The sequence below is a fragment of the Colius striatus genome, chromosome 3, assembly GCF_028858725.1.
Source record: "Colius striatus isolate bColStr4 chromosome 3, bColStr4.1.hap1, whole genome shotgun sequence".
NCBI classification, from domain to species: domain Eukaryota; kingdom Metazoa; phylum Chordata; class Aves; order Coliiformes; family Coliidae; genus Colius; species Colius striatus.
In genome coordinates this window covers 3010583-3033387 of record NC_084761.1, presented here as the reverse complement: position 1 = coordinate 3033387, position 22805 = coordinate 3010583, and the positions used below count along the sequence as shown (strand labels likewise).

Below are 22805 nucleotides of genomic sequence, written 5' to 3'. Positions count from 1 at the left end.
AGCATAGATTTTGGCAGTTCATAACATGAAACAACTATTGTTTTGGATTTAACTTCCTCAACTTGTTTGTAACATGGGAGGGTTAAAAATAGCAATCACCTTCTTGAGTGCAGGGTTCTTACTGGTGTAACTGGCAAAGGTCAGCTGAAGGGTTTACAAGTGCCTAAGCTGAAGCTGTTAGCCCTTGGGTGTGGTAAAAATACCTACATTAAGTAATTGTGTGATTAAAACCATGACATAATGTACAACGGAAGTTGCAGGGACAACCTTCGCTTTGAAACTGAACCCTGCTGGAATCTTGACTTTGCATTCTTGAGTCTACAGCTGCTGGGCTTCTGCTCAACTTCCCTATCACAGAATCCCAGAGTAGTGGGGGCTGGAAGGGCCCTGCAGAGCTGCTCCAGCCCCAGCCCCTGCTGAAGCAGCTTCCCCTGGCTCAGGGGGCACAGGAACGTGTCCAGCTGGGGTTGGAAACCTCCTGAGAAGGAGCCTCCACACCCTCCCTGGGCAGCCTGGGCCAGGGCTCCCTCATCTCAGAACCAAACCAGTTTCTCCTCCTGTGCCAGGGGAACTGTTTATGTCCCAGCTGATGTACATCACCCCTTGTCCTGTCCGTGGGCACCACAGAACAAAGTGTCCCCCCATCCTGCTGACACCCAGCCTTTAGGTACTTGTCAGTGCTGCTGAGGTGCCCCTGAGTTCAGGCTTCTCTTCTCCAGACTGAGCAGCCCCAGGGCTGCAGCCTTTCCTCCTCACACACATGTTCCATCCCCTCAGCACCTTGGTGTCCCTGCACTGGCCTCTCTGCAGCAGTTCCCTGTCTCTCTGGAGCTGGGGAGCCCAGCACTGGCCACAGGACTCCAGCTGAGGCCTCAGCTGGGCAGAGCAGAGGGGCAGCAGAACCTCCCTCCCCCTGCTGCCCACACTCTTCTTCACACAGCCCAGATGCCATTGGCTTCTTGCCCATGAGGGCACGTTGCTGGCTCATGGGTAGTTTGTTCTCAACCAGGAAAGTGTGAATCCTGGGAGCTCCAAGTTAAACCAACCTGTGTGCTGCTGCAGGCCGAACCCCTGCCTGCTCCCTGGGGGAAACTTGGTTTGCTCAGCCTAAAGAACTACCTTTCATTCATCTGTGTCATCAGACCTCTAGGAATAAAGCTCCTTGCTGTTATTTGGGCCTGGAACCACAAACAGTGTGGCTGGAGTAGATGGATGTGGCTGCAGAGGAGGTGTGGGAAGGAGTGTGCTGCAGACGGGTAACTGCAGTGGAAGCTCAGAGCTCCCTGTGCAACTCAAACACCACAAAGCAAGGTCACTTGTATTACCTTGTAGCAGAAGCTGTTGCATCTTACAGTCTAGCCACCTTTTACTTTCTTTCCAGCAGATGAAGAGTTTGGGTTAATTTAAAACTGTGTGTTCTCTTCTTTCCAGGAAGCTCTATGGCAGATGTATCCCAGGCAGAACGAGAGCGGTGAGTAGCAGAGATACCTGCAGAGGAACTGGACACACAATCCCAGCATGCTGGGGGTGGGAAGGGCCCTGCAGAGCTCCTCCAGCCCCTGCTGAAGCAGCTTCCCCTGGCTCAGGGGGCACAGGAACGTGTCCAGCTGGGGTTGGAAACCTCCTGAGAAGGAGCCTCCACACCCTCCCTGGGCAGCCTGGGACAGGGCTCCCTCACCTCAGCACCAAACCAGTTTCTCCTTGTGCTTCAGTGGAACTTCTTGTGTTCCAGCTTGTGCCTGTCACTCCTTGTCCTGGCACTGGCTGCTACCAAAGTAATATCTGGGAGCAAACAATTTGGAAACCTGACAGGCACTGAGCATTGATGGTAGAGAAACTCCACGTTTCCCTCCATTTTTCTTGTTCTCTCACTTGTGCTCATACACATGCTGCAAGGAATCCTCTGATACATATTTTCTCCCAAAAAGCAACTAGCTCCAAGTATCAGAGGAACAAACCTAACTTCATTCCTCAAAGAAGCCCAGTGCCAGAAGGTCTCAGCTTGCACATGCCCAGGAAAGTGCCTGGAGAAACTGCAACAGGGGAAACATGAGTTTCCATGCTGGGTCTGTCTTTTTACTCCAAAATGCTAACAATTAGTAATTTCATTCCTATCTGAGCACTGTTGCTGCATGCTGCAGACTGAAGAAGGTCTTGAGTAGCTTTTGGGAGGATATTGGAGCTAGTAACTAACAAAGCTTTCCTGGCCATCAAGACTCAAGGTAACTGTTGGGTGGTGTAAGGGTGCTAAAAAGTGCTTCTCAGGTAGTGAGAAATACCTGAGGTGTGCAGAACTGTCTGGTAGTAGATTAGCACCAGGCTCTGCTAATCCTACAGCACCTGAGCAATCCTTGGCAATGGCTTCAGCACAGATCTCTGTGATGCAGAAATGATGGTGATGGGAAATGCAGCTAGGAGAGTAATTCCTACCAGAGCCAAACTTCAGTTGTCTTTTGCAGGGCCTGCGAGAACGTTTGTTTCATTGGGAGGCCCTGGAGGATTGTGGATGGGAATCTGAACAAACCTGTGTGTAAGGGGATGATGGAAGCTGTGCTCTACCACATCATGACAAAGCCAGGCATAACGGAGCCTGTGCTGCTGCAGCATTACGTGGGGGTACTGCAGCCTGTTGCTGTGTTGGAGATACTGCAGGTATGTGACTCAGCTTCTGCTTCCACACATAAGTCAGCAGCTGCTTTGCTGGAAGTCCCAGGAAAATGGGACTGTGAATGAACCATGGGAAAACAACCCTCTCCCTTCAGTGTAAATGAGCCAAAGCCAGAGCAGATAACTGCTCACAGTGAGGAAGGAAGGAAGCCTGCCTTACCCACCCTTGAAATCACCATATTGCTGAGTTTCCAGATTGGGGCAGATGTGCCACACTTCTGCCCCAGCCAAGAAACTTTCACTACAAGGATATTTTGGTGCTGGAGCGTGGCCAGAGCTGGGCAAAGGGCTGGAGCACAAGGGTGCTGGGGAGGGGCTGAGGGAATGGGGGTGTTGAGCCTAGAGGAGGCTGAGGGCAGCCAGCAGCACTCTCTGACACTCCCTGACAGGAGGCTGCAGGGAGCTGGGGGTCGGGCTCTGCTCCCCAGGCAGCAATGACAGGACAAGAGGCAATGGGCTGCAGCTGCCCCGGGGGAGGTTGAGGCTGGAGCTGAGGCAGAACTGTTTCCCTGAGAGGGGTGTCAGCCCCTGTGCCAGGCTGCCCAGGGAGCTGGGGGAGTGCCCAGCCCTGGAGGGATCCCAAAGCCATGGAGCTGAGGTGCTGAGGGTTGGTGCTGGGCTTGGCAGGGTGATTGGACTCAATGAGCTGAAAGGTCTTTTCCAGCCAACATGATTCTATGATTCTAAATTGTGTCTACTACTGGTCCTGCACTGAGCAACCACCCCCTCCCAGGAGTTCCAGCCCAGCTTGCCCCTGTGTCCTACATCACAGCAACTGCCAGGAGGCTCGCTGGGAGCAGGGCCCAGGCTTAAGGGGTCACTGCAGCCTGTAGCAGTGGGATGTGCACGTGTGGGTCTAATTCACAGCCACACTGTCAGGCAATGACCTGTACATTTCACAGAGTGGAGAACTTGAGTTTTTTGCTAAGAACTGGTTTTCAAGCCAGAGCTTCTGTCTGTAAGCTACCAAACATCAGTAACTCCAGGTGCACACCTGTGTAAGAATCTCTTCCCTGTTGAGGTGAGGAAGCACTGGCAGGGGCTGCCCAGATGGGCTGTGGAGGCTCCTTCTCTGCAGACATCCCAACCCAGCTGGGTGAGTCCCTGTGTGCCCTGCTCTAGGTGGTGCTGCTCTGGCAGGGGGGCTGCACTGGGTGATCTTTCCAGGTCCCTTCCAACCCTTGAGACTCCACGATTCTGTGATTACTGAGTGCACACCAGATGTTTACAGCAAATAGAGCACAAAGTGCCCTGCTGGGTGTTGCTGTGGGAACAGACCCATCAGCAAGACCTGACCCAGAAGTCTGAGATTTACATCTAGTGCAGCCTTAAATGATTTGCAACTGCTCCTAAATGCTGAGATCTGTTGTTGAACACGTGTTGTGTGGCAGCAGCCAGACATCAGCCACTGTGCTGGCAGTAACAAGTGAGCACATATCCCACTCTGTGGACTTGCTCTGTTGTGCTCTCAGCTTTGCCATCCCCACGAGCTCCTGAGGGGTGAACTGAAGCCACTTTTGGTATAAATGGTCCAACATTTCCAAGGATGCTGTAGGTACAAGAGCATTTTTATCACCACAAGCTTAAATATGTGCCTTTTTCTGCAGGCTCTGGAAACTCTTGGCTGCATCAGGCGCTTCTACATGAAAAAGCCATCCCTGGTGTCACTCTTTTCTCAGCCAGTTGTAGAAGAGCAACTGAAGAATCCCAAACTGAGCGAAACCCCGACAATATACTACGAGCCCACGATAGACTGTACCCTCAGACTGGGCAGAGTGTTCCCCTGTGAAGTGAACTGGAATAAATGGGTGCAGATTATCCCAGTATAAAACAGGTAAAGCTGAGTCACATTAAACTGGTTTAACCTACAGGAGTGAGTGCTGATGGTGATTAAATGCTACTGTTTGTGCCCCACTGGGTTTTTATTAAGTTATTTCTCCTTTTTACTTTTGAATGTATTTAAACTGAGAATAAAGGTTAAGACATGGGTGATATTTGAACCCACTTGAAGTATATTCACTTTTTACCAATAACTGGGTATAGTTCATAGTTTCTGCTTTCTCTTAGGGGTTTGCACAGAGTTTTTCTTTCTCCTCCAAGGCCTGAGCACCTTGGCTTTTGTTGCACAGGAGCTGTCTCTGTGGTAACTGTCCTTTAGCTCAGTTATCTGCATTTAGAACACTGGTACCTGGGGGTGTGTGGCAGGAGTTTAGCCTGTGTGCTTTTAAGCAGAAGCCCGGCCCTGGGTGCAATAAGGGCCCTCCAGCTTCTCCCTGTGCCACAGCCCTGCAGGAACGCTCTTCTCCAGCCTCCATCGCTTGTTTACAGGCGTATCCCCGTCGGCTTTGAAATGAACCACAGCGCAGCCGGTGACTTCCACCCCGCGACACGTTTATTGCAGGAGACACCCAGCCCCTGCCCCGCTCCGTTCCGTTCCGCGGGGCTCAGTCCCGCCAGCGGTGCCCGCACTGCGCGTTGCAGCACTTGTAGAACGTGGTCATGGGCTCGTCGGCCGAGCGCGTCTGGATCTGCATGAAGTAGGCGCGGGGGTGCTCGCACTTGGGGCACGGCTCTGCGGGGCGAGGCGAGGGCCGGGTTGAGGCGGGGGAGCCGTGAGGCGCGGGACGCGCGGCCTCCCCCTGCTCATCCCGGCCCTGCCCTTACCTGCCGTGGAGTCCACGTTCTCCCAGGCCGCCGCGCCGCCCAGCACATCATCCACCTCCTTGAGCCGCGGGTATTTCCTGCTCGTCACCTGCGGGACGCGGCCGGTCAGAGCCCCGCAGCCCCCCAAACGCCCCCCGACACACACACACGCACCTTCCGCGTCACGTTGCGCACGTAGGGGCAGGTGGTGCAGGCGAAGCGGTGGCAGCGCGGCCCCTCCTCGGCCACCAGCACGTTGCCGCAGGCCGGGCAGAACAGCAGCATCGCCGCTTTTCCTCCGCCGCCGCCCGCCCCTTCCGGGCCGCGATGGCGGCCGCCGAGCCCGAGGAGGAGCTGGCTCACGCCGACGTGCTGGAGCTGTTCCAGGAGGCGCTGGCGAGGCTGGTGCGGGACCCGCTGCTCTGCGACCTCCCGCCTCAGGTGAGGGAAGGGGAGAAGGTGGCGGGGCCGGGGCCTGTGAGGGAAGGGGAGAAGGTGGCGGGGCCGGGCCTCGGGCGCCACCTCAGGTGAGGGAAGGGGAAGGGGAGGAGGCGGCGTGGCCGGGGCCAGGGGCCGGGCTCTGCGACCTCCCGCCTCAGGTGAGGGAAGGGGAGAAGGTGGCGGGGCCGGGGCCTGGGGCCGGGCTCTGCGACCTCCCGCCTCAGGTGAGGGAAGGGGAGAAGGTGGCGGGGCCGGGCCTCGGGCGCCACCTCAGGTGAGGGAAGGGGAAGGGGAGGAGGCGGCGTGGCCGGGGCCAGGGGCCGGGCTCTGCGACCTCCCGCCTCAGGTGAGGGAAGGGGAGAAGGTGGCGGGGCCGGGCCTCGGGCGCCGCCTCAGCCGGGTGTCGCGGCTCCTCGCCCGCAGGTGACGGCGGAGGAGATCGGCTCGCAGGTGGCGCTGGAGTACGGACAGGCCATGACCGTGCGTGTCTGCAAGGCCGACGGCGAGATCATCCGTGCGTCCGGGGCTGGGGGGGGAAGGGAAGGAGGGGGCAGCCCCGTCAGCGCCCCGGCCTGCCATTCGGCAGGCCGGGGCGCTGACGGGGCTGCCCCCTCCTTCAGCTGTGGTGGTGGTGCAAAACGCCTCGGTGCTGGAGCTGAAGAAGGCGCTGAGGCGGCACATACAGCTGATGCAGGCTCGGCGAGGCGGCGTGCAGCACCTCAGCTGGTGAGCAGCCCACCCGCCGTCCCCCCTCTGCACCTTCCCTGCAGCGCCCCGGCTGCTCTTGGTTTTATTCCCCCTTTAGGAAGTACATATGGAGGACGTACCACTTGACCTACGCTGGAGAGAAACTGGCAGATGACAGAAAGAAGCTGAGAGAGTGAGTAGTTGCTCAGCCACAGCTGAGCTGGTGCTGTGCTCGTGCGGTTCAAACCCCCTGGCTGCCCGCGGCAAACAGGTTGTGCTCACTGAGCTTGTACCTGAGGTGTTCTGCAGAGATGAGTGGCCACAAAAGCATGAGGGGAGTGGAACAATGAGGTGGCCAGGGATGAGGGTCGTGGATGTGAAGCACATTAATGCGTCTCCAGGGAAACTGGGAGCACTGGGGGAGCAGCGGCTCAGCTGAAGCTGGGGTCAGGACATGGGATGTGGGATCTGGAGTGGACCTCTGGAAGTCGTCTGGTCTGACCCTCTGCATGAGCAGAGGCAGCTGGAGCTGGTTGCTGAGAGCTGTGGCATGGTGGGGTTTGAACTTCTCCAAGGACGGAGGCTGGATAACCTGTTCTAGTGCTTGGTCACCCTCTCCAAGGGCTTGGCAGAGCTGCTGAGGTAGAAGGAGGATAGAAGAATGCCAAGCAAAGAGCAAGCCAAGGATAAGCGTGTTGGGCTGTGGACCTGCTCTGCCACATATGGCAGGTAATCTAGTAACAGTGCTGACACGGGGCTCCCATGTTCCTGTGCCCATTCCCAGGGCAAAGAGGCAGGAGGTGCTTCCAAGCACTGGAGCTGTCACTTGCAGCACTGCTGGGTATGCCAGCCTGCAAGAAAAGCTGCTCTGGAGTTCTAAAAGTTGAGCAAGACAGCCCTAATCACAGCTGGCCTTGAAAGGCTGAGCCATGGATGATAGATGCTGCAGGCAACAGCTCCTTCAGTGCTGGCAGCACCTCCTGCATACCCAAGTGAGAGCTTTAACGTGTCTTGTGTTGGAGCACAGCATGTGACTGCAGGAGGTGCTGCCTTGGGGAAGGAGGAGGCTGTGGCAGTGCAAGGGTCCTGGGAAAGACATCTAACAGCAGCAGTCTCTGTTCAGGTATGGCATCAGGAACAGGGATGAGGTCAGCTTCATAAAGAAGCTTCGAAAGTAACCTGTCAGGTAAGCCCTGAAAATCCATCTACACCTCTCAGTTCTTCCTCCTCCTCTTCTCTGGGCCTTAGTGCCTGGCTGTGACTTGTGCCCTGGCTGTGGTCTGCTTCCAGCTCCTGGTTGTGGTGTTTGTGTTTCTCTCAGCTACCTCAGGAGCAGCAGCAACACCTTGGTGCTGGCAATGGTCTCTCTCCAACCCTGCTTTATGTTTAGACCCTTAATCTGTTCCTCCAGTGTCTCCAGCCTCATGAGATGCAGTGTTCCCTTGTTTGCTGTTGATTGCTTCTAGCACTTTGCTTTCCTTCAGGCTTCTTGAATGTGTCAGGAAGGTGGTTGGGTGCAAACTTAACCCCCAGGAGGTTGTAGGGCTCTCTGTGGTACAGGCAATTGGCATCTCCCAGGGCACTCAGATTCTCTTCTTGGAGGGACTGTTCTCCCCCGACCCTGCTCCCAGCCCTCTGCTACCTCCTGGAGCCTCTGCAGCTACCAGCAGTGTCCCAGGGATGCACATAAGCAAACACAAGGAGCAAACAGAGCCTGCTCTCTGCTGTTGCACAGTGGGTGCAACATGAGCCAGTTTTCTCAGTTCCTGCCAGGGATAAGGAGGTAGGAAAGGGGCCCTCAGCTCACAGATATTGGAGGTTTTGCCTCTCAGTCATTACTAAGCCACTTTCCGGCTTATAAAGCTCAGGTTCAACCCCTTCATCATTCTCAAATGACAGGACACACCATTAGCCAACCCTTGGTCCTGGTATTTCTGTGCAACTGCTGCCTGGGAAGCACCAGCAGCACCTCTGTTCACCTCCTGTGACCCACAGGGACATCACTCTGCTTTCATACTGCTATTTTTAGAAAGTTGTTCTCACAAGCACAAGCTGTGGCCAAGACTTTCCAGCTCAGTTTAAAATCATGTCTGCTTCTCCCTCCCTAGCTAAGAACACAATCACTTTGTCTTAAGAGCAGTGGTAACAGCAGCTTTCCCCAGCACATGGGGTTTTAGTTTGCCCTCCCCTGAGCTGGGTTAGAAACTGGGACTTTGTCACCACAAGAACTTGTTTGGTTTCAGTTCTTCCAAAGCTGCCACGTTTGCAACATGCAGTGTAGGGAAGTGTGTGCCCTCAGAGGAGCCACCTGCAGAAGAGAGCCCAGCATGCAGCAACTGTTGTCACTGCCAAAGCTTTTCTTTTAACAGAGACAGCAGAGAATCCAGCCCTACCCAGAGCAGAGTGTGGCTCCAGCATGTTCCTGGAGGACAAGGTTGGAACGTTTCAAAGAGAAACCAAACTGCAGCTGAATGGGCATCTGAGATGGCTTTTGGAGTTGCTGTTTGCAAGGTCCAGGTGGGAAGGGGAATGCACTCCCATTGATTAAAGACACCCTTGAGTTTTCTTGAGGATGTTAAGGCTCCTTATTTCCAGCTGTAAATCTCCATCTGACAGGTTCTGGGTGCTAGAAAAGGATTGATCCTTCCAGCACATAAAGCAGCAGAGGTGAGATCAAGGAACACACGGACTATGCAGAACAATTCTCAGTAGCTAAAACGCTACCTGACCGTTTAATCACCACCTCAGCAGCAGTAAACAACTCTGGTTAAAAATGTAGTAGTGAAACTTAGTGTAATAAAAACAATGGCAGCAGAAAAGGTTCAATACAATTGAACAAGGCACAAACAGTTCTGTTGTCAGAGTCTTCTGAGATAAGGCCAAAAAAAAACCCCCCTCCCTGTGCCTGCCAAGTGCTTAAGGGAGTGTGTTTAAATTAACCACGGGCAGGGTTAGAAGTGTCATTGGATTAGAGGCTTTGTCCACGTGGAATTGGCACAGCAAAATGCAAAAGACAATCCCTCTCCAGTGCCTGCTGGGGAAGTGAGTCCTTGCCTCTCAGTGGAGCTGTGCATCCAGGTCGTACTTCTCACAGAACTTGTCTGTGAAGGGTATACAGGTGAGGAACTCGCACCACTCGCACTTGATGGGGTAGAAATAGAAGAGAATGACAAGTCCTGAGAAGAGTGCAATGAAGATCAGCTGGAAAACTATAATTTGGCATCGCTTCCTATATAAATCAAACTTCCCAAAGCTAATGTAGGGCAGGAAGGCAAAGGAGAGGAAGAAACCACTGATAAATCCTGAAATGTGAGCAAAGTTATCAATCCAAGGCAGGAGGCCAAAGGCAAAAAGAAAGAGCACCACAGCCAGCAGCTTGAAGAAAGCCCTCCATGGGCGTGCCAGGATTTGCCAGCTCTGGAAGAGCTCCACAAAGAGACAGGCCAGGATGCCAAACTGGGACCCTGCGGGGCCAACCTGTGGAAGAAGAGCACGACAGGTGAGATTGGGCACATGCCCTCTGCTTGGCTTCTGCAGCCAGCCCCAGGGGTGACAGGTCACTTGTTACTCAGTGTTTCTTGGGAAAGAGATGCTGCAGCCTTCAGTTTCATCCTTGTGACGGGGATTCAAGGGGCCTGGTTTGATTTAGGATCAAGGTAGGTGTGAGGCCAGCAGTCACCAGAGCAGCCTTTGTGTTTGAGGAGGGCACATCTGGCCAAAGGCAGCAGAGGGACAAGCCCCTGAAGGCCATCTCCTGGCTCCCTCACCCACCACACGCTGTCCCTTAAGGAAGGAGCTGGGTGATAGTCCTCTGGGTGCTGCCACACAGTGAGGCCACATAGTCACATCACACCTCTCCAGCTGGGACAGTCCTGGAAAGGTCAGCTCTGCCCTTTGCCCCTCTCCTGCCTGCCCCCCACAAGTGGAGGGTGTCTGGCACCAGCTACAGCTCTCAGTTCCCAGGCTGCCAGGGGCCTCTTAGCCCCCCCTACCCCATGTGTTAGGTGAGGCAGCCTCTTGCTGCAGCCAGACCAGGCTGCTCTCTGGGGAAGCCCTGGGTGCTGGGTGATGGTGTGGTGCCACCTTCGAGCTACAGCCTGGTGTCTCTGCCAGAAGCCTGTAGAGAAGGCTCGTGTTCAGCACCCTAAGTCTGCTGGACACCCACCTCTGCTCTGTAGGGTAGAAATATTGCACTGGCAAGGTTCCCAGTGATGCCACTGAGCAGGTAGATGATGGAGATGCGGTGCCACCCCGCCAGCTTCTCCAGGTCCCGCAGGATCGTCATTTGGAAACAGACTGAAACCAGACAGTGCAGGATCCTGCCAAGTTCACAGTACAGGAGCTGAAGCAGCAGCCACTCAAGTGCCCCCTGTGCTGGTGTTCTTTGCCTTGCTCTGGCCTGGCCTACGCCTCTGCCAGCCCTCCCAGCACACAGGGCATGGCAAAACTCAGCAAGGCCAACAGCCCAGCACCCTTGTGTCCCCACCCAGGGCAGGGGCTGCCAGAATAAGCCCCACAGCAGTCCTGGGGGAAGTTTGACACCTCTGCTTACCCAGCATGGAGGAACAGGGAGAGCCAGAGGCGGTAGAATTGGTCAGGGACTTCTGGATTGAGGAAAGGGAGAAGCCCACAGACATCATCCATGCAGTGCACCTGGGCAGAAGTGGAGCAGAGTGGGGCTGTGAGGGGTGCAGCCAGGATGTCCCTGTACCAAGGCCAGAGACCACAACTGGCTCTGAAAGAAGAGCTCTCCTCCTCCTCCTCTGCTGTACCCAACCCTTGTCTCCACCACCAGTTTGCAGCTGACTCCCCTCATTTCCCCATGGCAGCTTTATGCCCTCATTCCTCCCTCCAGCACGCACACACACGCCCAGACATCCCCCTTGGCTCGCCTGGCACAGGAGGGGCACATTCTCCTGCTGCTTCCACAGCCCACTCCTGTTGGGCTTGTGCAGCTGCAGCCCAAGTGCCAAAGGAGTCTCCCAAGAGGCACAGATGCAGCCAGCTCTGCCACTACAGGCTGCAGCAGCAACTGCTGATCCAGGGCAGGCTCAGGGGGGAACAGGACTCCCACTTACCCTCCAGCACCTGCCCTCAGCTCTTGCCAAGCGGCTAAGGGGCATGGGAGGGAGAAGGGCAGCCACACACCCCACACTTACCTGAGAGCAGAGTGTTGCCTCCTCGTGGAAATAGCCCCTCATAAATTCACAATACTCCCTGGAGGTTATTTCACACCTGGAGGAGACACAAGTGATGAAACCAAGGCACAGGTCTCCTGGGGAAGGCAGAAGGGAGCATCCTGGGCCCTCCCACTGCTCCAAACCAACTGCTGAAGGTCAGCTAGTTCCAGCTGAGAGAGAACCACTGGAGTGTGGGGACAGTGTGTCTGGGAGCAGGGGAGTCCTGTGCTGCTAGAGCTGACACAGGGACAAGGAGGGTGTCCTGGGCATGACTTTCAGGGACACAGAAACTCCTTGGGGCAGCACTGATCTTTTAACGGGGAAAGCCAGGGCCAAGCACTGGGCAGCTGCTCATTCTTCTCAGCATCTTCCTCTCTGTCAGAGCAAGTTTCCTGACATCTTGAGCACTCAGAGACTCCAGGCTGGAGCCAACATAGCCTGTGAGGACCAAGCTGGCTATTCCCAAGAAGTGCAGAACTTCCCAGCACAGGGATTTAATCTTCTGTTCTCTCCTGCTCAGCCCAGAGTCCTGCTGTGGCTGGGAGACCTGTCACAGCTCCCTGCACAATCCCCTTCCAACAGGGCTCTGGGCTGCATGGGGGAAGGACAAGGAGGACAAAAAGCTGTGTCCACAAGCTGGAAAGGGCCTGAGCCCAGTGCCCAGCCCCTCTCCAGAGAGGTAAAACCCCTCACCTTCCTTTGGTCCCGATGCAGCAGGGCCGGCCCGTAATCACACAGTCCATGTGGAGGTGGTTGGTGTAATTCCCAGCGCTGTTTTTTGTGCAGATCTGGAAAACAAGCCCAGGCTGCAGTCAGCCACAGCCAGAGCTTTGCTTGCTGCCTCAGGAAAGTCAACACAGCCCCTTGGGAAGAAGCCAGTTGCACAGACACAGCCCCGAGGCTGAGCCAGTCCCCATCACCTTGTCACCCTGGCAGCTGGAGGGAGCCTGACAAAGCTGTGGCTGCCCTGATCTGCTGTTTGTTTGTGCCAATGGGCAGGAGGCTGCACCAGACATTCCCCACTCCCCTTTCCACCCAGCCAGCCGTGGCTCTGCACAGCGGGATGCAGATGCCGTGCTCCAGCTGCCCCTGCAGACGTGCTCACCGGCCACTTGGTGATGTCATCTGGCCACTCGTGCGGCTCCATGGAGGCTGGCTGCTCACACACCCTGCAGCAACAGCAGAGAAATCACTCTCCCCAGCCATGCCCATGGGAACCATCAGCCCTTCCCTGCCCCCAGGCTGCACTCCCACAGCTCCCTCTCTCCCTGGCAAGGAGCTGGTGACTCTGCACCGTGAGAGCTGCAGCACCATGTCCACCCAGGGCTCAGCACAGCAGCAGCCACCCTGGAGCACGCTGCTACCCTGCCCAGCAGCTCACTGCCTCCTTTCCACGGGGACATAGTCCCAGGGGTGGCCACTCAGCCCCACACCAGCCCATGCTGGTGGAGGGCAACGTGTGCTGTGGCACCCAGCAGCTGGCAGGGCTCTGGGGCCCCAGGAAGGGAGTTTGTGCAGGGAGCAGGGGGAGAAGGATGTGGAAGGCACCCACAGCTCACGACAGGCCCCTGTGCAGGCTGGCAGCCACCAGCAACGGATACATGGAGCAAGTAGAAATACGCTCGTGCTCTGCCTCAGCCTCCTCTGGGGCTGTCAGGACAAGTGGGGACATCACTGCCCCCATGTCCCTTGGTCTGCAGAGCAGCTGCTGTCCCATCCAGCAGACAACAGGCCTGGGACTCCTGTCACAGCAACTCCTGTCCCCCCCAGGATGGCAGCTGGGCTGGGCAGGACCTACCTGGGGTCCTGATGACAGACAGACCCAAACTGCCTCTTGCTTCCTGCCAGCATTGGTGTGCTGGGGTGATGGGGCCACTTCACCCACACGGCCAGCGTGGACTACAGGAGAGAGGAGAGGCGTCACCATGAAGCTCAGGGGGTGGAGAAGCCTCCCCAGCACCCCTGAGGCTGCAGGAGAGCGGGCCAGGGCCCTGGGCTCACCGAGCACTCCTCCTCTGAGGTCTGCACGCAGCCTGACTTGTCGTTGCGCACGCAGCACGCCGAGTGCTTCTCCTTCTCCCGCTTGGCGCTGATGAAGCTGTGCACCTGCTGGTCCTGCCTCATGCAGGGGGAGAACTTGGCTCCCAAGTGGATCAGGGCTTCCTGCAGAGATGGAGATGCTCAGGAAGCCAAGAGGCAGGTGACTGCCTGGGGCGGAGCAGGGGGGTGCTGCGTGGGGTACCCCTACCAGGGCTTGGGGGGGCCTGGGACAAGTCCAGCGAGCATCTGGCACACTCAGTATTTGCTTTGATGAAGCCCAGAGCAAAAGTTCACGGATTTCCCAGCATGGTGGGGTTGGAAGGGCCCTGCAGAGCTGCCCCAGCCCCTGCTCAAGCAGCTTCCCCTGGCTCAGGGGGCACAGGAACGTGTCCAGCTGGGGTTGGAAACCTCCTGAGAAGGAGCCTCCACACCCTCCCTGGGCAGCCTGGGCCAGGGCTCCCTCACCTCAGCACCAAACCAGCTTCTCCTTGTGTCCCAGCTTGTGTCCATTACCTGTACATTACCCAGTCCTGACACTGGACACCACAGAACAAAGTGTCCCCCCATCTTGCTGACACCCAGCCTTTAGGTACTTGTCAGTGCTGCTGAGGTGCCCCTGAGCTCAGGCTTCTCTTCTCCAGGCTGAGCAGCCCCAGGGCTGCAGCCTTTCCTCCTCACACACATGTTCCATCCCCTCAGCACCTTGGTGTCCCTGCACTGGCCTCTAACTCCCTTGCTCATGGCCCCAGAAAGACCAGTGCAGCAGCCAGTGAAGGAAACTCTGGGACACAAGAGGCTTTCCCAGGGTGAATGGCACCAGGAGAGCTGTCACACACACACACCATACAACTCCCCAGTTTTCTCTAGCCCTGTGCCTGGCTTTGTAGGAGTAGCCAGGTCCGTGCCAGCCTGCAGGTAGCCCACAGTGCAGGGAGGCAGTGGCCAGCAGCACTGCTGCACCCTGCCAGGGACACAGGGCCCTACAGGAGCCCCAGCCACAGCAGCACCAGGCCCCAGGTGACACAGGGCTCCAGTCCCAGGCTGGCAGCCCTCAGCCCAGCCCCAGCCCACAGCACTCACTGAGCTGGGACCAATCCAGAAGTTTTCCTGCTGAACATATTTGACATTTTCATAGACACCTCTGTTTCGCAAGACCTGCAAGGAGAGAGAGACAGAGACACAGAGCCCCCTGAGCTGCTGCCCACAGGGTGGGGAGGAAGAGCCAGCAGGGAAAAGCAGCACCCAGATGGACAGGAACCTCACAGCCAGTCACTGGCACGTGGTTCTCTCAAGCTGGTCTTTTGCAGGATCACAGGTAAAGCCCCATCAGGGTGTAAATGTACCCCAGAGACCTTTAGTAACTCCTGGGCAGGCTACAGACAGCTTCAAGGTCAGTCCCAGACAGGTCAGTTTTGCTCCTGTGAGAAGCAAAATCCTGCAACTGTTGGAAAACCTTATCTGGGGGCTTCAATATTTCCCTGCCCTGAACATCCTGCTGGTCTCCACCAGGAGGGGAAGATGTTGTCAGGCCAGAGCTCCCAGCACAGACACAACCAGAGCCTGCCAAGAGCCCACCATGCTTTGTGCTGGATGTCATTTGCCATGTGGCTGCAGGAGGTGTGTGGGCTCAGGGAGATGCTGCAGGCAGCCCCCCTTGAGGCTGCACAGCCAGCCCCTGCCATCAAGGCCCTCAGGCAAGTAGCCAAAAGGCTGAAGCTGAGGACAAAAGGCAGCAGCTGAAGGCTGACACGCTCCAAGTCAGGGGGATTTACTTACTGAATCAACAGTTTCATGTTGTGAGAACCCCACAGGGGCGATGCCGTAGATGCACACAGCGAGGATGGTGATGAGGGAATGCACAAAGGTGACCCAGTAAGTGAAGAAAGGCCTGGATGGAGGGAAAGGGAAAAGATCAGAGGCAGAGATCCAGGCAAGTTACATCTACTCACAGAGCACAGGAGAAAAGCTGCTGATTTTCCCAAAAACTTGGGAGTACTGTGCCAGGATCACTCAGGGACACACAAACCTAGAGGCAATGGCCATTTACTGGGGCTCCCCCATTACACTGGGCAAGCCACCCCTTCCCCAGAAAGCATCCACAGAACACCTAAACCTCAAAGTGTGCTCTGTGTGTGTGTATGAAATGATGACTTTGGGGGAACAGCCAGAGGCAGAGATGCCTCAGCCTCCTTATTCATCACAGAGCAGTGATGCAGAGATCCTTCCAGGCAGCACAGGTACAGACACCCAAAGCAATGGGAGGAGCAGGGTGAGCTCCCAGTGCCCAGTGATGCCAACACACTGCTGTCTGCTGCAGCAGGACACAGGGATACACACTGGGGAGTCCAAGCCAGGTTCTGCTGCCCCTCTGCTCTGCCCTGCTGAGGCCTCAGCTGGAGTCCTGTGGCCAGTTCTGGGCTCCCCAGCTGCAGAGAGACAGGGAACTGCTGCAGAGAGGCCAGTGCAGGGACACCAAGGTGCTGAGGGGATGGAACATGTGTGTGAGGAGGAAAGGCTGCAGCCCTGGGGCTGTTCAGCCTGGAGAAGAGAAGCCTGAGCTCAGGGGCACCTCAGCAGCACTGACAAGTCCCTAAAGGGTGGGTGTCAGCAGGATGGGGGACACTTTGTTCTGTAGTGCCCAGGGACAGGACAAGGGGTGATGGACATCAGCTGGGACACAAACAGTTCCACTCAATTTCAAGGAGAAACTGGTTTGGTGCTGAGGTGAGGGAGCCCTGGCCCAGGCTGCCCAGGGAGGGTGTGGAGGCTCCTTCTCAGGAGGTTTCCAACCCCAGCTGGACACGGTTCCTGTGCCCCTGAGCCAGGGGAAGCTGCTGGAGCAGCGGCTGGGGCTGGGGCAGCTCTGCAGGGCCCTTCCAGCCCCCAGCAGTCTGGGATTCTGGGTTAGCAGCACATATCACCCACCCACCCGAGGCAGTGAGTGAGTGCCAGGGGCAGCACCACGCTGTCCCTCGCTGCTCCTGGGGCTGCAGCTCCCACCTGTGATCGTCCATGTCCTCGATCTGCCGCTTGACGTAGCTGTCGATGCGCTTGCGGTACGTGCGGTTCGTCAGCTTCCCCACCATGCCCAGCCCGTAGGGCCTCTTCTCCCTGGCAAAGAGCTTCCTGACGGGCACGGCGATGCGCTGCCCGCGCTTCTGGGGGCTCACGCTCACCACCTCCTGCCGCAAGCGCACCTTGGGCTGCGCCAGGGCCCCGTCCTTCTGCTTCCTCCAGCCTCGCTCCAGGGGGCTGCAACACAGAGCCGCACACACACGGGTTTCCTTCGGCCTGCCACAGCCCTTCCCTGGGCTCTGGAGGCAGCAGAGCCTGCGGCTGCCCGGCCCAGTGCCGTGCCACACAAGGTGCCCTGATGTGGAAGGGTTACCCTGCACCAGGATGGAGGCACAGGACTAAAGGTGGCACAAGGCAGCTGTGCCAAACAGCCCCCAACAAGAAGCTCTCTCTTTCTCTCTCTCTCTTTGTCTCTCAAGTGTTTCAGCAACAGGCTAAAATGGGGAGGCTGCAGCTGAGCACACTGAGCACACACAAGCTGAGTGAAAGCACACTCTGCTTCATTCCTCTTCCTCTGCTCTCTGCTATGAAATGGAGGTGTAGTTGAAATCCTCACCCTTAAAGCACTTCACTTTACTGTGACCAGACCAGCAAGTCAAACCCCCTGCCCACCAAATCAGACACAGAAGAGCAGGAATCCAAGCAGCTTCCCAGGCCAACAACATGATGCTGTCACGTGCTGCAAGTTGTCCCAGTCACCTCTCGCCATCTGCCTTCCATCCCTCCCTTTCTTTGCACCAGTGCTTTCATTTTTCACGGCTCCAACCACACAATACAAACCCCAAGAACCTAAAGGAAGGTTTCTTCACCAAAACAGAGTGTGCACTGAACACTGCACAAGCTTCTGGTGCTTAGTACCTGCTTTGTAAGTCTCCATCATACTCAGATGGGTTTTTGCCATCCTTTGCTTTTAACCATCAGCCTGCAGGTCAGGTCTGCAGCATCTGGATCCCAAACAAAAATACACCCCACCTACGCCCTTGCTCACTGCCTAGCCCTGGAGCAGGCAGGTCCCTGAGGTGCCTCAAGTCCAGTTTACATGCTCTGGCTTCCCAAATGACTTCTCTGCTCAAGGACAATAGAAGTGGCCAGAGAAATCAGCTGACAGAGGTTTCTTTCTGGAAGATCACTGGAGCATCTTGGAGAGATGATGACAGCTCTGATAAGCAACAGCATGAGGGAGAGGCTGAACCTCTTCAGCCAAAAACGGTGACACTTCAGCTATTTCCAATATTGCACCTTGCAGAAGAGGCATTTTTCTAAGGCTGAGAGTCCCAACCTTCCCCTGGGAAGTCCTTCAGAAGAGCAGAAAGCACAGATTCCACTGCAGGCTGCTCCTGCCCCAAGAGTTCAAGGGGTTTCTGTGCTAGAGGATGTGCTGTTTGCCAATATTTCTGGTGCTGGGCTACCAGTCCATGCCAAAATAAACACCTGGCCACCCAAAAAGGACACCCAACTATGATTCTGGTAACAGTTCTCTGAAGCATGAAAGAAAAGCATTCTCCCTGCTACATAAAGCTATTTAAGGAGAACCAAAGTGAGCCAAGGAGACTGAGACTGTCTCAGAGGAGAGACAACAAACTCCCACCATTTGCTGCTTCCACTTCTCTTAAGACTGAGTCAAGTTCTTGGAAACACTTGAAGGGAAAGTGCCAACCCAGCAAGATGGGCTGTGAAGAGCAGAACCACAACAAGGACCTCCCCGTCTGCTCCACGCTCACACCTTGCAGAGCTCACTGCTGGGGTGAGCCGCCAGCTAAGCTGGAGCTGACTCGGAAATGACACACAGCAATTACTCAGTACCAGTTACTCAGGTGGAAAAAATCCAGGCATACAGTAGAGTACCACCCACATATTTGTAGGGCTCTCAGCATCAGTGCCACACCTTTCTCTAGTTTCAAGAGAGGAATGTAGCCCAGCTGGACACTGCAACACTTCACATCACTCTGAGACACCAGTTCCTGGTGACTGTGGCAATGGCAACAGCCTTCTGGTCTTTGCTAAGTTCTCCACAGCCAAAGGCTGGGCCTCCAGCATCCTCACAGCTGATTTAAAGTGTCTTTTGTTTCCTCAAGGCATGATACCATCTCCAAAACACATCATGTGAAGCTGGAAGTTGCTGGAGGGACTGCAGAGGTGGCCTCAGAGTCACCTCTCACGTGCAGAGGTAGCTGGGGCAGGAGCTCTTAAGCTGGGTTTAAAGAAAGGCCGTCACTGCCTTGCCCTTGGAGCTCTGCACCAGGCACCCACAGCACTCAGATCCTCACTCTGAATGGGTTGGCCACCCCACGTGAGGCTTTGGCAGCTTGCAGGAAGATACTCACAGCAGCAAGTGACTTCTTTCAAGCTCATTTTTGTCCAAGGCACCTCCTGTGAGATCCGTCTGATCCAGAGGTTTCACCTCAGCGTCTTTGATTGCAGCTTCTGATGGCGACTCAAACACTTCATCTGGGTAAGTCGAGAGCTCCTCGTGAAGGACTCCTTCCTGGGCAGAGAAACAGAGACCCCATCAGAAGCAGCAACACCAGAGCCGCCAGCCCTGGCAGAAAGCAGCTCTGCTCTCTGCAGCACACAGTCCCGGCCAGACCCGGAGCCTGGCAGTGCCTCCCGGGGCCGAGCGCCCCAGCAGAGTCCTGCCCCTCACCCGAGCGAAGAAGGAAGTGTCGAGCTCATCTGGGAAATCCACGGTGTCCTCCTCTAGGAAGCTGGCGGGGGTGAAGCTGCGCCGCTGGGCTCTCCTCAGGGTGCTGTCCTTGACCGAGCGGCCCTGCAGCCACACACAGGCCCATCGGCTCCCTGCCGCCAGCCACGGCCACACGTGCCTGGGGCACCTGCTGATGCCTTCTCCCGGGGGAGACTCCACCAGTGCTGCCACCACCCCGCTTCTCAGCCCGCGCTGCCCTGCCACGTCTCAGCCCACAACTCCAGCCAGACCGCGGCCATGGGTGGTGCTGGGTGGCAACCGGGTCACTGGGCACAGGGAAGCAGATGTGTGGCAGCATGAGGAGGCTTGCACGGGGACTCTGGGACTTCTGCCCTTCCATGACTGCTGACTAGGGCCGCCCAGAGGTCCAGGAGGGCTGCTCTGGACATGCTGGAATGCTCAGAGGCTGCTGGTTGTGGGAATCAGAGCCCCTAGGCCAACAGGCTTGTACTAGAAATAGGCTGGTGTCTGGCTGGGATCAGCGCTGGGGTGGCAGCAGGAGCAGGGCAGGGGTTGTTGGGGAGGGGCTGAGGGAATGGGGGTGTTGAGCCTGGAGAAGAGGAGGCTGAGGGCAGCCAGCAGCACTCTCTGACACTCCCTGCCAGGAGGCTGCAGGGAGCTGGGGGTCGGGCTCTGCTCCCCAGGCAGCAATGACAGGACAAGAGGCAATGGGCTGCAGCTGCCCCAGGGGAGGCTGAGGCTGGAGCTGAGGCACAACTGTTTCCCTGAGAGGGGTGTCAGCCCCTGTGCCAGGCTGCCCAGGGAGCTGGGGCAGTGCCCAGCCCTGGAGGGATCCCAAAGGTGTGGAGCTGAGGTGCTGAGGGCTGTGGGTCAGTGCTGGGCTGGGCAGGGTGAGGGCAGGGCTGGGACTGCAGCAGCTCCAAGGGTTTTGTCAACCCCAATGCTTCTGTGATTCTATGAACAAAGGGAGAGCAGGACCTGTACCAACCCCTGCCCATCTCCCCTGCTCCCTGCCAGCCTCACCGTATTTCCACAGCTGAAACACAACAGTTTGCTTTCCTCCCCTCCAACCCCTCTGCTCAGCAGCCCCATCCCTCTCACGCTCCCCTCAGGACCGGGCCCCATCCTGCCCACAGCCACGTCCCCGCCCTCCCCCAGGCAGCACCTTCACCAGAGCCGCGGCCGCTCGGAAGCTCATCTTGGCGACGGACTCTCGCTTGCGGCGGCGCGGGAGGCGGTTGAAGCCGGAGCGGGAGCTGCTGAAGGAGCAGAGCGAGGCGGCGCCGGGCGTGACGGGCGTGTGGGGGACGCTGCAGCCCTCGCCGTCATCCGCCATGCGGAACGCACGCCCGCGGGCCAGCGGGTCGATGATCTGCGGGGAGAAGCTGCCCCTCAGCCCCTGCGCCACAAACCCGTCCCCAGCGGGTCCTGCTCCCGCCCAGAGAACGTCCCAACAGCAGGGGCTGGATCCTGGGACTGACCAGGGAATGGCCGGATGGGCCACAAGTAACTCTACAACAGGCACATTTATCGTATGGAGCATCTCGTCCAGGTCCTGCAGCTGGGGAGGAACAACCCCCTGCACCAGCACAGCCTGGGGGTGACCTGCAGGAGAGGGACCTGGGAGTGCTGGCTGAGAACAAACTACCCATGAGCAGCAACGTGCCCTCGTGGGCAAGAAGCCAATGGCATCTGGGTGGGCAGCAGGGGGAGGGAGGTTCTGCTGCCCCTCTGCTCTGCCCTGCTGAGGCCTCAGCTGGAGTCCTGTGGCCAGCTCTGGGCTCCCCAGCCCCAGAGAGACAGGGAACTGCTGCAGAGAGGCCAGTGCAGGGACACCAAGGTGCTGAGGGGATGGAACATGTGTGTGAGGAGGAAAGGCTGCAGCCCTGGGGCTGTTCAGCCTGGAGAAGAGAAGCCCGAGCTCAGGGGCACCTCAGCAGCACTGACAAGTACCTAAAGGCTGGGTGTCAGCAGCATGGGGGGACACTTTGTTCTGTGGTGCCCAGGGACAGGACAAGGGCTGATGGACATCAGCTGGGACACAAACAGTTCCACTCAAACACAAGGAGAAGCTGGTTTGGTGCTGAGGTGAGGGAGCCCTGGCCCAGGCTGCCCAGGGAGGGTGTGGAGGCTCCTTCTCAGGAGGTTTCCAACCCCATCTGGACACGTTCCTGTGCCCCTGAGCCAGGGGAAGCTGCTTCAGCAGGGGCTGGGGCTGGGTGAGCTCTGCAGGGCCTTTCCAGCCCCCACCATGCTGGGATTATGTGACATCCAGAATAACCTGTTGCAAGCTAAGCCCTAGTTGTAAGCCTCAAACCTCTCCCCTGCCTTTTGGGTTTTTTCTTTCTTTTCTCTCCTGTTAGCATCAACTGTCTTCACCCAGGATGTTCCTGAAGTTCACAGGATTCTCCAAACCTCCACCAGTCCTTCCTAAGCTCTTGGTTTCATTCATCTCCTGTGCCAGTGAGCTGTACAGTTAGGGAACATGCTGTCTGAACAGGAGCTTGAGAACCCCCTGAAAACAGCCATGCTCTTTCTCCAGCTCATTTCCTTTCCAATACTGGACAGCCCAGGACATAAACAGCATCCTGTTGAAGCTTAAGTGTATATTTACATCTGCTTCCATTAATTAAGCCCAAGCAGCTGGAAAAAGCAGGCAAGCTTCCAGGAGCTGCAAGCCTTTCCTTGGGACTCTTCAGGCCCAAGCTCTCACTTCTTCCAAACATACGAATCAACCTAATGAAAACATTGCCTTCAGCTACAAACCTTGCCTCTGTCCTTACATCATCACAGCTGTGGTTTCCACAAGACTTCTATGCTCTATCCTCACGTTTTACAAGCTCTTTTTAATTCACAGTTGCACACTCAACAGGAAGGTTGATGGGCTCACACCCATTGATACCATGTTCTGATTTAACATAGCCCACGTAGAGCCCAACACTATTTCTGAGCCTCCTGTGACCAAAGACTGACTGCAAAGTGTTCCAGGTAGCCAGAAAACAGGGAATAGCACGAGGTGAAACCTCATTGAGGGATGCACAATACTCTTCTGTGCTTCAGTGGTGCAGCCAGGCTTCAGGTCACAGACTACCTTGCCTCAGAAGGAGTTTGTTTCCTCACCTGCCCAAGTTACAGTGGTGCTCACTGAAGCCCAGTAATCAACTACAGCAATTACTGCTGCTGAATGGAGCAGAGGGAAGAGGTGGGATACTGGGTTAGTTCTGAACTGCTGGTAACTGGATGTGCTTGACTGGGTCCTGTCCTCTGGGGTCACACTTGAAAGTGGCAAGTAAGGAGCTACCATAGGGGGCTACCAGATGCCCTCTGCACACACTCAAAACTCTGATGAGCCATGAGCAGATCTGTAGTACTGCTGATGCAAGAGGCTGCTCAAAGTCCTAACACAT

At 56.5% G+C, this 22805-nt stretch overlaps 4 protein-coding genes across 11 annotated transcripts in view; 2 read left to right on the top strand and 2 right to left on the bottom strand.

Annotated features, from left to right (window-relative positions):
* Positions 1-5368, top strand: part of GTF3C1 (general transcription factor IIIC subunit 1) — a 42516-nt gene extending 37148 nt beyond the window's left edge. For 2 of the 3 annotated variants that reach the window (XM_061993554.1, XM_061993552.1), the window contains exons 35-37: positions 1432-1471; positions 2460-2652; positions 4275-4651. In XM_061993554.1, the coding sequence (XP_061849538.1) occupies positions 1432-1471; positions 2460-2652; positions 4275-4496 (455 nt within the window). In that variant the 3' untranslated portion in view covers positions 4497-4651. Of the gene's footprint in view, positions 1-1431; positions 1472-2459; positions 2653-4274; positions 4652-4995 lie in introns of those variants that run through there. The other variant, XM_061993553.1, reaches the window with a different exon arrangement.
* Positions 5037-6008, bottom strand: POLR3K (RNA polymerase III subunit K). Its single transcript, XM_061993565.1, has 3 exons — positions 5485-6008; positions 5332-5419; positions 5037-5239 (listed from the first exon to the last, which is right to left on the bottom strand). Exons 1-3 carry the CDS (start codon positions 5593-5595, stop codon positions 5112-5114), a joined length of 327 nt encoding a protein of 108 aa, XP_061849549.1. The 5' UTR covers positions 5596-6008; the 3' UTR covers positions 5037-5111.
* On the top strand, positions 5514-9257 carry SNRNP25 (small nuclear ribonucleoprotein U11/U12 subunit 25). Of its 2 annotated transcripts, XR_009818489.1 has the most exons (7): positions 5514-5751; positions 6175-6265; positions 6372-6477; positions 6557-6631; positions 7562-7624; positions 8808-8955; positions 9055-9257. XR_009818489.1 is itself a non-coding variant. In XM_061993564.1 (6 exons), exons 1-5 carry the CDS (start codon positions 5638-5640, stop codon positions 7614-7616), a joined length of 441 nt encoding a protein of 146 aa, XP_061849548.1. In that variant the 5' UTR covers positions 5514-5637; the 3' UTR covers positions 7617-7624; positions 8808-9003. The 2 variants fall into 2 exon arrangements, 1 of the variants encoding a protein (XP_061849548.1); XM_061993564.1 differs by lacking the exon at positions 9055-9257 and having other exon boundaries at positions 8808-9003.
* The window catches only part of RHBDF1 (rhomboid 5 homolog 1), a 40579-nt gene continuing 26909 nt past the window's right edge, over positions 9136-22805 (bottom strand). For all 5 annotated transcript variants that reach the window (XM_061993559.1, XM_061993558.1, XM_061993560.1 and 2 more), the window contains exons 5-18: positions 20564-20770; positions 19378-19500; positions 19058-19218; positions 16659-16910; positions 15435-15546; positions 14739-14813; positions 13620-13781; positions 13417-13517; positions 12724-12787; positions 12312-12406; positions 11598-11673; positions 10991-11091; positions 10604-10757; positions 9136-9915 (exon numbers count right to left, since the gene is read on the bottom strand). In XM_061993559.1, the coding sequence (XP_061849543.1) occupies positions 9496-9915; positions 10604-10757; positions 10991-11091; positions 11598-11673; positions 12312-12406; positions 12724-12787; positions 13417-13517; positions 13620-13781; positions 14739-14813; positions 15435-15546; positions 16659-16910; positions 19058-19218; positions 19378-19500; positions 20564-20770 (2103 nt within the window). In that variant the 3' untranslated portion in view covers positions 9136-9495. The remainder of the gene's footprint in view (positions 9916-10603; positions 10758-10990; positions 11092-11597; positions 11674-12311; positions 12407-12723; positions 12788-13416; positions 13518-13619; positions 13782-14738; positions 14814-15434; positions 15547-16658; positions 16911-19057; positions 19219-19377; positions 19501-20563; positions 20771-22805) is intronic.

Excerpts from the sequence above, each read along its gene's own strand:
- POLR3K (XM_061993565.1), bottom strand. The coding sequence starts at position 5,595 with ATGCTGCTGTTCTGCCCGGCCTGCGGCAACGTGCTGGTGGCCGAGGAG. Across the intron at positions 5,420-5,484 it reads TGCGCAACGTGACGCGGAAG|GTGACGAGCAGGAAATACCC; the intron begins GTGCGTGTGTGT and ends CGCGTCCCGCAG. Across the intron at positions 5,240-5,331 it reads GAACGTGGACTCCACGGCAG|AGCCGTGCCCCAAGTGCGAG; the intron begins GTAAGGGCAGGG and ends CTCGCCCCGCAG.
- SNRNP25 (XM_061993564.1), top strand. The coding sequence starts at position 5,638 with ATGGCGGCCGCCGAGCCCGAGGAGGAGCTGGCTCACGCCGACGTGCTG. Across the intron at positions 6,478-6,556 it reads GGCGTGCAGCACCTCAGCTG|GAAGTACATATGGAGGACGT; the intron begins GTGAGCAGCCCA and ends TTCCCCCTTTAG. Across the intron at positions 6,632-7,561 it reads GACAGAAAGAAGCTGAGAGA|GTATGGCATCAGGAACAGGG; the intron begins GTGAGTAGTTGC and ends GTCTCTGTTCAG.